Source organism: Branchiostoma lanceolatum, chromosome 7 (genome assembly GCF_035083965.1).
Source record: "Branchiostoma lanceolatum isolate klBraLanc5 chromosome 7, klBraLanc5.hap2, whole genome shotgun sequence".
NCBI lineage: Eukaryota > Metazoa > Chordata > Leptocardii > Amphioxiformes > Branchiostomatidae > Branchiostoma > Branchiostoma lanceolatum.
The window spans coordinates 22,743,284-22,759,146 of record NC_089728.1 but is presented as its reverse complement, the minus strand read 5'-3'; the positions used below and the strand labels follow the sequence as shown (position 1 = coordinate 22,759,146).

Here is a 15,863-nt window from a genome sequence, read left to right as displayed (position 1 = left end):
TCTTTCCGCGTCAGGCTGGAGGCCTGCCCGCCTTAGCCTGGGACCTCCTCCCCCCCTACTTTGCCCCAAGCGGGGTTATTTGGGGGTAGTTTAAGTTGAAGTTGAAGTTGAAGTAGAAATGTATTTGCATAATTGGTATCTGTTGATGCTCCACTTGCCATTAACTATATATGTTACATATATTTGAGTCTTATAGCGGAAAACACTGCAAATATAGATTTTCCTCATTAGTTATGCAAATTAAGTCCTAATTAGCATAATTTTCACTTCATTGTGTATATCTCTGTCTAAGCTACCTGCATACTAAATATCATGAAAATCCGTCGTTACTTTGTTCAGTTATTCTCCTTAGAAGATTTTCACAATAACGCCCCTGCAGTTCCAGAGCATGCAGCTACGGGCCCCAAACCTATACCACTTCTTTATTACATCACAAGCTATCTGCCACCCACAAAGCAAGACCATAGCACGTCCAAGTCAAAAGATACAAAAACGGAAGTTCTGCTGCAGTACCAAGGTCACATAACAGGAGGCCCAAAATCGACCTAGAATTTCAGCTTCACAACACGCACCCACATACTAAATATCATCGTAATCCATCCAGAGGTTCTGGGGTTATGCTGACTACAGTAGTGCGGAAACACAAACACACACGCACAGACAGACAGACACACACACACACACACAACTATATCTCCATTTTTCATGGAGATAATGGGAACCTACTTGGTGGAGGAAATAATGCATTACGCTCTATTAAGGCTACCCATCATTTACACGGTTCAGATCATTTATTACTACTACTGATGAAGGCATGGCAATAAAGCTTTGACATGCGAAGACGTTGTGTCTGTGCGGGGGGGGAGGGGTTCGCTGGGTCATATCAAACCTTTCTAAAACTAGTAAGAGTTACAAACCTCGAATCACCGTAGGAAGTTCAGACAACAAAGGCAGCATGCTCACAATAAGGGGGAGAAAACTTTGAACCATTCGGGTCACCTTACGGACAAATTTACCTACTCTAACGGTTTCTTATTTAAAAAAACTTGAACTTTATTTTGCTCGACAATTGTACATGGCACAATGTATGGCAAGAATGACGATGCAATCAATACAATGGGTACTAAACTAGTCTATTCTATTCTATTCTATTCTGAAAACTATAATCACAAGATTATATGAACGTAAATGGCATAATGATATGAAAGATGTTAAACGTTTCGGTCTGTTAAAATACATTCTCTCTTTTGTGAAGCGCTACATATGTATTGGCCTAAGTACGTAGATATGGTGTCGGGACATGACATAAGCAGATTGAACATGTCTATGTTTGTCTTTGGCAAGGGTTTACTGAATTTACATGAGATCATATTCATTAATTTTCGTCTATCTACAGTATATGCGGGGCATGTCATTAAGAAATGATATTCATCTTCAATGCTATTTTGACATGAAGGATAAGACTGTTGTGTACCAAGGCATCACAGGCATGAATTTGAGGTTAGTCGCGCTTTCCCAATGATCAGTAGACAGGAAAAGGTTGGTGTCTTTTATTCCCGAGCTGGCTCGCCAGATTTCCGTTCTTTCTACGTTGAAGAGTCTGCTTAAGAGTCTTCCTACGCCCCGGTAGCCAAGAGGTAAATAACTGTCCCCTCATAGAGAACCCTCGACCTGAAACACGCCGCCAGACTTTTGCTTACACACATCCTCAAAGGCCAATCTGGTACAAACGCAAGACGTGTATACGGGCTAGGATCGATTGCAACACGAGAAGCCCCCGGGGCCTACCATCCTGTCGGGGAGCCACCAATCACATTTCAAGTGACCACCGGCTAGGTACCAGTACAACCTCACGGCTCCACGCAGTAGACTGCCATATGTACATGGAGAAGTATTGCATGATTGATCTGTACTATCAGCTACATGTAAGTTGTGTCCTCATGCCCTTGCTGCAGACACCACTGTCAACAGTATGGAATTACCCAAAGGCTTCTTGAGAAGCCTCGGCTTGGATCTAAGTACTTTGAGTCTTTGAGACCCAACTACGGTAAACTGTAGCGAACACTGCCATTGATACACCTACACCCATTGGAGGGAGAATCTCATCAAGTAGAGAGTATCAGACGAACAGTATGGCAAAGTTCGAAGGTAAGTGAGGGTAACATTCAGTGTTGTGACTTTGTGTTGCATGCATGCTGTCTTCCGCGGTCGTCTTCCCTCTGTCTTACGAAACCATTAATAGCTACGTACTGCGTCTGGTGTTTCATTGATCTTGTTTTAGCTCAGCTATATGATCTTTTGTTTACCAAGACAGGAGAGCTAATGTCATGTGTAGAAAGTTGTTTGGTAAACACAGAGAGGCTACCATGTGTGCATTTGCCCCAGGGTTGTCCGTGGCAGTCCTGGTGGTGCTGACGGCTGCTGTGGGCGCGGCGGGGCCCGGAGGGACGTGCGGGAGGATGTTGAAGACTCTCGTGCACGGGGCCTTGGTGGTAGCTCCTATGCCCCCTAATATCACCGGACAGTGGGTCTCCTCCAGGTAAGAAAACCTCTGCTGAGACGGAGCACTCCCAATACGTCAAAGTTCTGTAACATCATGTCTTAAGACGTCAAAGTAATGTATCATCATGTCTTAAGACGTCAAAGTTATATAACATCATGTCTTACCCCGACAAATGTGTCCCACACGTTTGTCGGGTAGTTCTGTTTTCAGGTATTTTTAAAGATCTGACCGATCCACAACAAACTACCCATATGTTTAACGACACAGCCAGAAGGTGCTGCCTCTGTTTCTTGACCCTCCACCCCTCTGTGATTGTCCCGATTGTCCCCTCCTGACTTCCTTCAGTGATCAACGGTCAACTCTGCTACTGACTGACCAGCGTCAGTTGAGAATGCAGGGCGAAGACATACACTAGTCTTAACGCGGTAGTAAAACAGGTGATTCGGTAACTCAGATTATTCCGACCAGTCTTTGTCAGCTTGCTGATCAGGAACTATCTATTGTGACAACTGGACTTCCAGAAGTCACTTACCCTGGAACTAGTCACTTAGAGACAGGAATGATGTTGCTTTTGATACGTTAAACGGTGGATATGACCTACCATTGGCACAAGATTGCACGATTCCGCATGGGTGCTGCTTTATTTTGTATGTCTGACAATTCAGCAGGGACACGTCTTCTTATGCCGCTTGAATATCTGACAGCTCGGGGCTCTTATTTATCGCTAAAGCCCTGGTGATAGCAATACTGGCCGAGGACAAATATTGGTTTTAAGATCTTGGGTTACACCAGTCGACCCCGCCACCATCCTGGGGCCAGCAAAACCAATAACCGGCCAAACCGCGCGGAGCGGCTTGATTTATCACCGAAACCTACAGACGGGGCGCAGGCGGTGCAGTCGTCACGAGTCCGTGACAGAACCCTCCTGCATACCGATGACACCCCGGCACAGGGCATAGCTTGTAAAAAAAATGCACCAGAAAGGTCCAATTTATACTGTGGAGATGTGCATTTTAGAATCAGAACGGCGCTGCCATCTGGGATTTGGACCCTGCCAGATGCTATGGAAATCTGATAGTAGAAGTGTTGAAATCTTGGTAAACTAAGCCTACAAATGTTCATCTCAGATCATCTTCGCTCAGCATGGCTCAGGCTGGGCGAACACTAATCTCCAAGCAGATGTTAGAACGCAAAACTGTAGCATTTCCGTTGTCACGGCCCTCCTGGTGACCACTTCGCCACGCAATAGAAGTCACAGCATTTGACCGCACGGGTTTACGGTCTCAAGCGTTTTTAATCGGTCACCAAAGTTAAATAAACACCGGACCAAATTCGTCCAGCCAGCCACTGCAGCACGAACGTGTCTAACTAAGTACGCAGCCGATACCCGAGATTGGCCGCGTGGCGCGTTGGATACACCCGATCCCTCGATCTCGGAAGTTAAGCAACGCGCGGTCCGGACAGTGCTTGGATGGGAGACCAACCAAGGACGTCCGGATTGCTGTAGCCTCACGAAGCTTTCCACGAAATCGTCTTCCGGGAGGGACGTAAAACGGGGGTCCCGTGCTCGAGGAGGTGCCTCGAACACGTTAAACAGCCTCATTACCCTACACATTGGGTACCTGCCTGTGGCACTGGCTGCAAATACACCTGATATTATTATTATTATTCCAAATGATTCAGAAAAAAAGCACATCTCCATGTGCTGCGGGTCCTCTGCAAAATAATTCATGTAGCGCTACTTCACAAAATCGGATAGTTTTCCGATCAGAGTTAATTGACACCAATCTGGCCAAATAGTGAACCATCCTTTTTTCTGTTATATGAATGAATGAATGAAGACCTTTATTGCACATTTTGCCACACTTGGCTAAGTACAGGTCGCAGCAAAACAAAGTACAGTTAACGGATACAAAAGAATATGACTATCATTAGATAAATTCTACTTCTCCTCGCTTTTCTGTTATAGTAGATATAAAAGAACAGACGTGTTTTTCGATGGAAGGTTTGTCTAGTCGCATTAGGAATATGATTTTTTGTACAGTACTTAAATGTGTGAAGTAGGGAAATAGGTTTTCTACAAGCTTATACAGTTCATTTCTTTGTTTGGTATATAATCTACATTCTACTACAAAATGACATTCGTCTTCTATTCTATTCAAAGTGCAATGTTTACATAATCGTTGTTCTAGAGGAGTGCGGGTATGTCTTCCCGTTTCAATATGTAGTTTGTGGCAGCTGATTCTTAGTCTTGTGACTGCATTCCTGTCCCTCATATTTGCATTACTTAGGTATTTTTCTTCATTATATATAGTTTTAAATAATCTATATGTTCTTAACTTATTTTTGGCAGCCCCACCTTTGTTGTCGTTATGTATTTCTTTTAGAAACGTTTGGAAGTAAATGTCTTTTATCCGTTGGCCAATGGAACTAACAAGTTGTAACGTATTTGTATTATGTGAAATTGGAAGATGCCATAAGAAAGCAAACCCGCTCTCCTCTAAAGACTTACGTATTCCTGTCGCCCAACATTGAACACCAGATTTGTCTAGATCTAACTGGCAACAGAAATCATCTGCTTGAAAACTGTCGGCTGGCACATTCTGGCGAAGTCTAAGGAAATATTTGACGGCATTTAGCGAAGCATCCACTTGTATAGGGTATCTTCCTAGTTCCGCCCTTGCAGCTAGGCTGCAAGCAGACCTAGGTACACGTAATGATTGTTTGCAGAATTTTAAATGAACTGATTCAATTGGACAGGAATTTGAACTTTTGAATGAACCCCATATTTCAGAGCCGTAGAGAATAATGGGTTTAACGCACGCATCAAAAAGTTTGTTTCTCACAGAAATTGGGGCGTCGGCATTGTCTAGAGATTGGTTGATGCCAAACCAAGCTTTTAGACCTTTGTTGTAGAGATGTTTGTGATTCGCTTTGAATGTGCCAGCAGAGTTGACAATGATACCTAAGTAACAATAGGATGTAACTTATTCAACAGGGTTTTTCTGGTATGTAAACAAACAATCTTTTGGAAGACGGCCACCTTTAGAGAAAACAATAACTTTTGTTTTCCTAAGGTTTACATTCAGTCTCCATGTATTACAATAGTTTTCTAGCTTATTCAAAGAAGTTTGTAACCCTTGCTTAGACTCGGAAAAAATAACTAAGTCATCTGCGTATAATAAACAGGGAATGTACTTATCATGCATAATTGGTGGTTTACATTCATTGTCAAAGATGGTTGTAATATCACTAATAAATAAGTTGAATAACGTTGGGCTTAAATTACAACTTTGTTTGACACCGCTATGCGTAACATATGATTCAGTGAGACCATGACTATGTTTGACACAATTTGTAGTTTTAGAATACATGTTTTTGATAGTTTGAAGAAACTTACCACCTATACCAAGCTTGTTCAATTTAAATATGAGGCCATTTCTCCATACTGAATCAAAGGCCTTGCTAAAATCTACAAAACATGCAAAGAGTGTCGATATCATAGATCTCGTCATATCACAATGAAACATTCTGAAAATGACTTCCACATTTGCATCATCTATGCTTGGTCATGTACACCTATCATGTACAACTTAAACAGGTCACAAGGTTCGAAATTGTTCTAAACATTCACTCATATCAGTTAGGTTGTTGCAAAGGTTTCGAAAATGTTACAACAAAAGGCAACAAACACCCTCTCGGTGACGTGGAATTGACTGGAGATGTGTATCTTTGTTCAAAAATAGTGAACAAAGGAGAGATAGTAAGCACATGTCCTGCGCATTCCCATACCACATTTGGTATGAATACTACAAATGTAGCACACCTGCTCCAGAAATGCAAGACAACTTAATTAACTCAATTGGCCAATCGGGTGGTCGCAAGGCTCACAGCCAGTCCAGGTGCAATAGGGGTCAATGACCTATAGGTCATATGAGGAAAATACCCAATGTTCTCCTCAAAATACCCTGCAAAATCGTATTTTGAAGTAATGTTTGCCAAAAGTGCGAATGGGGTTCTCTGAATATTTGTTCAATGTACCCCCATAGCAAATTTCAGGTCATTTGGATGTATTTCCAGAGCACTGGAGGCCAAAATGTACATTTTTGGTCAGAAAAACCTCAATAAAATCATTTTCAAGGTCAATATCGGAAAAATTTAAAAATCGTGTATGGGTATTTGCTTAAACTACCTTTGCACCAAATTTCAGGTCATTTGGTCAAAAAATGACAGAGATGAATCGATTTGAAGATTTGACAGGAGAAGGAGAAGAGACATGAGTAAAAACAATATGTTTAGCCATATTAGGTATGGCTAAACATAATAACTTTCTGTAATACCATTAGTAGAGGTACCCCCTGACATCTGCTTGGTTTTAACTCCCAGACAGGGGAAGTGTAGGAGGGCTTATGTTACAAGATGACCTAGTTGTGAGAAAATAACCAAAAATTTCATCAAAAAATTGCAAAATAAATCATTTTGAAGTAGTGTCTACCAAAAAAAATTATGGGGTCCTTTGGGTAAATATCCAATGCACAACTAAACCAAATTTCAGGTCCTTAGGTTTCAACACCACGGCACTGGAGGCCATAATGTGCGACTTTTGTCGGAAAATGACCAAAAAACCTTGATAAAATCATTTTAAAAACTTATATGAAAAAAATTTAAAAAGGGTCTAGGGGTATACACGTACTCTACCTCCATACCAAATTTCAGCTAATTTGGTCGACGGACGACCGAGAAGAAGCGATTTGAAGATTTGACAGGAGAAGGAGGAGAAGGAGGAGAAGGAGGAGAAGGAGGAGAAGGAGAAGAAACGTGACAAAAACAATATGTTTCCTTGGCGAAACATAACAATATGTTTCCTTGGCGAAACATAACAATATGTTTCCTTGGCGAAACATAACAATATGTTTCGTTGGCGAAACATAATAATTGTTACAGTTTTGCGTAGCGAAACTTGTGTAGGATCCGTCGGGTTGTGTGGTGGCCGCCATCTTGAAGTGTGATGACACGGATCGCCATTTTGTATTTTCAGCCAATTACAGGTTTGCGTAGCGAAACCTGTGTAGGATCCGTCGGGATGTGTGGGGGCCGCCATCTTGATTGTGACGACACGGATCGCCATTTTGTATTTTCAGCCAATGATATTTGATTTGCTGAAATATTTAAAGTGATATCACTAGTGATCATTGTCTTTCACTCCATTCAATATTCATTCATTTGTGTTTGACGTTTTCTGTCCTGTCCAGATCAGCCAGTCTTCGCTCTTTAAATACCACCGACTATGCTGGTAACTTCTGTTTGTGGTTTGGCCCTGTATCTGAATCAGTTGATAGATCGCTTCTCGGCCTTTTGGCTAAGATCAAGGCTTGACCCGGAAGGATAATGTTTGGCAGTGCGTGAGGGGGTTGCTGTTGCAATTTTACGCTGATGAGGGTTTTCCGAGGCGTAAATTTTGCACGCAACTCTCGTTGAAACGTAGGCCTTACGTTGTTGGGATGTTGATCACTGGCTCTTGAAGTCTTGGTGTCCGGGTTGATCTTCAGATCAATGCCAGATGGATTTTGTGCTGATTCTAGGGGGGCTTTCGGGCCTGCTCTGTTTTGTATTTGCTTCAGTTCGAAGTCTGGCTTTTGGTACATCTGCGGAACCTCGTGCCGTACATTTCGCTTGAGTCTCGGGACGGGGGCTTGCGCTCCGCGCTAACCCCCGGTCTCTGTTTGCTGTTCTATATTTGCGGGGGGCTTTCGGGCCTGCTCGGTTTGGTCTCAGGGCCATTGCCAAGGACCATTACTACTCTCTGAAATGTGGAGTCTTCGGACTCTTTCTACCTCTCCTGAATGTGGAGTCTTCGGACTCTTTCTACTCTCACTTTAATAGTGCCGACTCATGCCGCTCTGTTATATCGGGATGAGAGTCTCTACAGACGTTTTGATAAATGTGTGAAAGTGTACGAAATTTTCATTTTGAATGAAAGTCTAATTTGGTGAACTTGTTTGTGGCAGGCGGGCTCGGAACCCGGTCTGAACAGCGTGATGTGATCACCCTGCCCGGTAGGCAAGTTTGACCAGTTTTTATGAATTCCGTTGTAATTAACATAATAATGGCAACAACTATAACACCTCACTGGTAAAGGATAGGTGTTTCATGTGTGTCATTATGTACTTATAATTATCATCTTTATGTACGTTATGCTAATAAGGATCTCATTTGCATAATTTATGCAGAAACTTTATATTTTCCTTATGCTAAATGTTACAGATGTCATATTACAGATGAGTGTAGTTTAAGGACAGGCGAATATAATTGAATGTTCCTTATGCTAATAAGGATCTCATTTGCATAATTTATGCAGAAACTTTATATTTCCCTTATGCTAAATGTTACAGATGTCATATTAGAGATGAGTGTAGTTTAAGGACAGGCGACTATAATTGAATGTTCGTTATGCTAATTATGGCCTCATTTGCATTATTAATGATTTATCCAAATATTCATGTTTTCCTTACAGTAAATGCTACAGATGTCATGTTGGAGGTGTAGGCAGCTTAAGGATAGTCAAAAATAAAGAAGGTGCATTATGCTAATGAAGACTTCATTTGCATAATTTATGCATAAAAGTTATACTTCCTGTACAGTAAATAACTTCCTCTAGGCACACAACTATCACACATTCAACTCAAATAAAAGGAAAAATTCAATTCCAAATATTCATAAAAAGATGCCGTAATCACTAAACTAACATAGCAAACCTGAAGTATATGTAGCACAAATACTTAACTCTAGTTTCTAGTAGGAAGCGGATGTGACATTTGTCTTATGAACCAGCGAACAACTATGTAGTGTAATTCTCCCATGACGTCCCCAGACTGTTTCAATAAGGGACGGAGAATTTTTGACCTCGAATGCATGGTTATCTAAGCTTTTCAGACAGCGTTCTGAATACTAAGGTCTGTCAAGTTCGTATTTCTTGCGGTATGACTGATCTTGCATCTAGCACATATCCCTAAATACCCCGTTTTAAAAAATCCCGGTTTTATGTTACCCTGCGGATTTAGGCTAAGTAACGATAGTATTTGTAACATTTTAGTGTCGTTGTATCTATTATATATATGAGAAAAATACTGAGTTATGGTCAGCCTTGAACGGAATATTTGTCCGAGGATGCTACGGGACAAATACCAATAGAATATTCATTGCCTTTCAAGGCCGTTCACAAAAAAAGAGCACAGTCGTAGATGGCCGAAGAAAAAAGTGAAAAGTTCAGTCAAGGCCGGCACAATACATGAGGAGCCAGAAGCAACAAGAGGTCGGAGATCTCCGTGAAACATTTAGAGATTCTCGTATCTTGTTTGATTGTAGTTCATTGATCATGGGAAAAAGGTTTACATTGATTATGCAAATAAGTTTTTTTGGATTATCTCAAATATTGGCTGTCGTCCTGATACAATGCCGCAGTGTAAGACGTATTGTACAATACCCAGAAAAGTGCAGTGAAGGAAATGTCTAACTATATGCGCACATGTCGACATATTGCATAAACTACCAAAAGAAATGGCAGACAACACAATCTTGAGGTAGTTTTAAGGCAGTACTCCGGAAGCAGTTAAAGCTACAGGTTGATTACGAATGTCTCAATGTATATTCGGACAGATACTGATGTTCTGAGAAAAGAGGAACGCGAGTTCGAAGATCTCATACCGGTGATGATTTGCAAATGTCTTGTTTTATTGTATCTCGTTAATCATGCACATAAGGTTCTAATTAAGATAATCTAAGTCAATGGAAGATCTCCTCTATTCAAATTACACATTGCAAGTTTTAAAGTCCTATCCATTGTCAGAATACTATTCGAACATTTCCTCATCAATAATGATATCCACATTGACCTAATCTCTGCATGACGATATTTATCTTTAACTAATCTACATGTGTCACAAGTATGGCATTCTCATTATCAGGCAATAACGAATAATAGCATAGTCGAATTACTGATTCCATATTTTCCTAATTGATATCTCATGATATTCCACTTGCCCCAAAGCCTCCACTTATCTCAACTTCATATATAGTGGAAACACTTGAGATATAAAGATCAATCATCTGCACCTTAAAGCTATATATACCTGCACGTCAAAAAGCCACGCAAATCGATTCATCCTTCCTTTCTTAAGCTAGGCACCCCACAGTTTCCGACAAAAACGCACCACTGCAGTTCCAGAACAAGCTGCTATGGGCCGAAACCGATACCATTTCCTTCCAAGGCAATAGCTAAAATGATGATTTACACATAGTTGCATAATCAATGAGAAAAGTTCATAAATCCGCTGCAATTTTGCGATATGACTCTCAAACAAGTGACATATGTAACTAAGAAAGAGGAATATCCATAGATAATTATGCAAAAAAGACCTAATTAGCTTAATTAATGACAAAATATTGATGGCATCTTATCATTTCAAATGCAAATCAGGATTTCATTTACATTGTTTGTGATACGATACTACTATTTTCTTTCCTGTCATAAGACTTTTATACTTTCAAAAACTTGTGTTATGTGGGCACAGAAGATGTACAACAGATATAATCTATCTAGATGAGGACTTTATTGGCACAATCAATGAGAAACATTTATAATGCGTCACTCCGCAAAGTCAACATCATTTGGAGAAAGTATGAGGTCGTGGAACTCTAGTTCTGGATATGATACTCGTATGGTATGCTATGGTCTTGATTTCCATGAACGGATTTCCATGACATTCGACGTGGAGGTAGCGTTGACAAAGATGTATAAAATGAGATGCAAACTATGCAAATGAGGACTTTATTCGCATGAATAATGAGTCTTTTCCATAATACGACTTTTTACGTCATGTAATAAATGTAATTTATGGCAGGTGGAACATTAACAGGTTACTTAAGGCCGTGACTTTTTTCTTCCATTTGGGTTCGCCGTGTTCCATTAACAGGTACCAGTTATGCAAATGAAGCGCCATATGCATAAATAATTCGGATTTGTCATGGTTCATCAAAGTGGTAAATGATAGTAATACAAATGTATCAACAAACATTTGTGATATGTGTAAGTTAGTTAAAGGTGTACATAACCATACATAGATTTGGTAAATGTGGCAGTCATGTGCATAATCAAAATATTTCATTGAGATATAAAGTCTCCGGTTTGTCATGAATCCTCTTTTTCTTCTTCAGCCAAATCTTCAAATGGATTCATCTTGGTTCCTCTTGAGCAAACTCGAGTTTTTGTCGGTCATTTCTAGACAAAAAAATTAAATTTTTTTGGCCCCTGTGTCCTAGTATTTATACCAACTGAACTGCAATTTGGTATGGGGATGCGTAGACATATGACCACAGGACGTTTTTTTCGTAGTGTTGGCATACATCACTTCCAAATGAATAAATTTTGCGATTTTTTAACCAAAATGTACATTCAAGCCAAATCACCCAAAATACTGGTATTCAAGCCAAATCACCCAAAATGTGGTATGGCAATGCCTGTGATATTTGTCTACAGGCCTCCGTTCATCATTTTGGCAAACACCACTTTAGAAAGATTTATTTGGGATCTTAGAAGAGTCAATTCTTGAAAGGGAGTCAAAGTAGGGAAGCTCTATTTCAGACTGAGTATTTCATGTTTGGGCCAAGTTTGGACTGGCCCATTGTACCTGGAGTCCATTATTCTTGCACGGTTTTTTCTTCTTCAGAATTTGATTTTGGATTATGGTAATTGTGATGGCATGACGTTTGCCTGGGGTTAGGTTTGTTGACTCAGAGTCTGGAGGTACTGAGTTCGAATCCCTTACAGGTCCCGATGTTATGCACCAATTTCCTCGCTTGACTGAATTGTAAATGAGTACCAAGCGTCGGCTAGGGACCTTCCTCGGATAGGACGTTAAATGGAGGGCTCGTGGTTTCAGGTGAGCCCGCCATACGTATCGAAATGTAGGGGTCCAACCCGGTGCGAGTGAGTCAAATAAATCTGTCCGGATATGTAAATGTAGCTTGTAATATTCAGTACAATCCAGGTGTATTACGCCATGTGGCGGTTTATCGGGTATGCAATACAACTGAATGAAAAAAGTTCATTGTTTGATTGGAAGTGTTTTGGAAAATTCCATTTTGCACTGGGGTAACTTTGGATGGAAAGTGATATGGCGTATTTGCTTGCAATTATTGCCTTTCTGGTCCTGCACGGTTTATTCAATTCTTAGACCCATTCTGATTTGTTTAGAGGCTACGGAGAAATATTTCTTCGGATAAATTACAACAATGTAACAGCTCAGACCGTTTCGACGTTGTTTTTGAAAAAAAATAAAGCTTACGATACCATTATTACTGCTCCAAGTAGAAACAGTAGCCTTAACTTACCCTTGGAAGGGCACATCCAGATAAGTACTTTCCTGCTGCGGTTTCATTCTGAAACCTGGCTGTTAATTTTTTTCACCAAGAAGTTACCATCATTTACTTACGTTACCGTTGACTTACGTTACCGTTGACTTACGTTACCACTGCGATAAGCGATATCAAACATATTGCTAATCGGGCAGGATAGCAAATCAGAGAGCATGCCAAAGGTTAGCCTTGTTTTGGGTCCATTTCTTGCATTGTATACCATAGTTCTGGTACCGCGCTGACCGTAATGAACGTCAACAGACATACACGTATTTTTTCACAGACAGAGATCTGTTATTAAGGAAGCTAAATTTGTAATATTTTCCTTGTAAGGATCAAGCATTAAGCTGCCATAGAACGAGGATTTAAGTCACAAGGGTAATTAACAATTATTAGAATACTACACACCAGTGGTTTCGACGAGTAAGGATGCTTGAGAAAAAATGAGAACAAAGAGGGAATAGAGAAAATAAAGAGACAAAAAAGCCATACGTTGCGCTTAAAAATTTCGATCAAACCGCTTAAAATCAGGATCAAACTTGGCATTAAAAAGAATAGTGGGCAAAGCAGTAAGATAAGGCGGGTGCAATATAACTTGTTGTCTCCATGAAAAAATGGAGATATTGTTTTGTGTTTGTGTGTGTGTCTGTCTGTCTGTCTGTGTATTTGTGTTTCCGGATGTTTGTAGTCAGCATAACTCAAGAACCTCTGGATAGATTGCAATGATATCAGGTATGTTGGTAGCTGTTGGGAAGACAAAGGTCAATTTTGGGTCCCTTGGTATGTGACCTTGGTACTGCAGCAGAACTTCCGTTTTTTGTATCTTTTGACCTGGACGTCCTTTGGTCTTATTTTTTTGGTGACAGATAGCATGTGTTGTAAGAAAGAAGTGGTGTGGGTTTGGGCCCCCTAGCAGCTTGCTCTGGAACTGCAAGAGCTCTTTTGTCGAAATCTTTCAAGGAGAATAACTCAACAAAAAAATGACGGATTTCTTTATGTAGTATGCAGGTAGCTTAGACTGAGATGTACACAATGAGATACAGATTATGCAAATTTGAACTTAATTTGCATAATTAATTAGGAAAATTTATATTTTCGGTGTTTTCCATTATAAGACTCAAGTACATATGCAACATACATAGTTTATGGTAGGCAGAACATTGACAGATACCAATTATGTCAATAAATCTCTAATTTGCATAACAAATACAATAGTGCCATAATTCTAAGTGGTAAATGGTTGGACGGTCAACATTGTGACCTGTGTAAGTCAGTTAAAGGTGTACATGACCAAGCATAGATTATGCAAACGTGGAAGTCATTTGCATAATCAAGAAAGTTAATGCATTTGAGGTCTCCGAACTCTTGCTATAAGTTTAAACTATAAGTCTAAACGGCGACCTCATACCTCCATGAAGTATTTAGAACTTTTGTAAATCTTATGCAAATAACTTACACATTTACACAATTTATGTATGGTGATGACCACCTTTAACTAGCTTACACATGTCACAAGTAAAAGATCATCATCATTTATCATTAAGCGGTCTTGCTATTTTTGTATTAATTTTGCAAATTAGTTCCTCATTTGGATGTTTGGTATCCGTTTATGTTTAACCTGCCATGAATTACATGTGTTACATTTATTAAAGTACAGTTATGGAAAACAATGGAATTATTGAATTTCCTAATTGATTATGTACATTAAGTCCCTATTTGCATAATATGTATCTAAGTGTGTACATCTTTGTCTAAGCTACCTGCATGCGTAAAATGATGGAAATTCCTGTCGTCAGTTATCCTCTTTGAATGATTTGACAAAGGGGCTGCCCCTTCCGCCCCCGTAACTCCTAAACTACTTATCGCATCACCACCAAATTTTCAGACGATAATGTATAAGTTGATTAGACATCCAGGTAGTAAGAAACGCCAAAAATGATTACTAAAGCAACTGGATAAAATTTTGAAACAGTCAGACGTTTCAGACAGCAACCGTCAGTGACGAAAGATAGCGGATGCTGTCTGAAACGTCTGACTGTTTCAAAATTGTATCCAGTTGCTTGAGTAACTATTTTTGGCGGATAATGTATAAGTACAACATGAGTCATATTACAGGTTGGGGGTAATGATGACTTAATATGACGTATTGACGTATTTTATTGGCTGAAACTGTAAATAGGGTAAACAAAATTTCAACGAAATCGGTGATGAACAGAATATTAATGTCTACTAAAACTTTTGTTCTCAATAGCAACAGCAACGATGTAAAAATGACGTTATACATTCTTAAGCTATCCACCATCTTGGATCCGAAATCTTGAATTTAGCAAATAACCCCAAAACACAAAAACGCTTATTTGAATGTTTTTTTGTATTAAACAAGTGCTTTTGCAAAAAGCTGCCAGTTTCGCCTCATGAACATGATTATTTACAGGTGGTTAGTTGAGGAGTATATTATAACAGGATGTGATGTGTATTCTTAATCCGTCACCCTTGCCCTTTATCCGTTAACATAAACTTTAATCCCACAGGATAACCATTAATTTGTCACCCTTGCCCTTAATTGGTTACGAAAGCCTTAAATCCCCTCAGCATTGCCCTTGATATGTCACCATGGCCCTTAATCCGTCCCCATAGCCCTTAATCCGTCACCGTTGCCATAAATCCGTGGTGATAAACTTTAATCCGATAGCATAACTCTTAATCCATCACCAGAGACCCTAATCCGTCACCATAACTCTTAATCCATCACCCCAGCCCTTAATCCGTCATCATAACCCTTAATCCATCACCCCAGCCCTTAATCCGTCACCATAACTGTTAATCCACCTACAGAACCCTTAATCTTTAAATCCGTCACCCTTGCCTTTGATCCTTCACCATATCCCTTAATCCATCACCACAGACCCTACATTTGTAATCCATCGCCCTTTCCCTTAGTTCGTCA

The 15,863-nt window shown here is 40.0% G+C and overlaps 1 protein-coding gene across 1 annotated transcript in view; it reads left to right on the top strand.

Annotated features, from left to right (window-relative positions):
* Window positions 1–553: 553 nt before the first annotated feature.
* The window catches only part of LOC136438193 (protein APCDD1-like), a 38,127-nt gene continuing 22,817 nt past the window's right edge, over window positions 554–15,863 (top strand). The window contains exon 1 of the mRNA XM_066432940.1: window positions 554–2,539. Within this exon, the coding sequence (XP_066289037.1) occupies window positions 2,328–2,539 (212 nt within the window). The 5' untranslated portion in view covers window positions 554–2,327. The remainder of the gene's footprint in view (window positions 2,540–15,863) is intronic.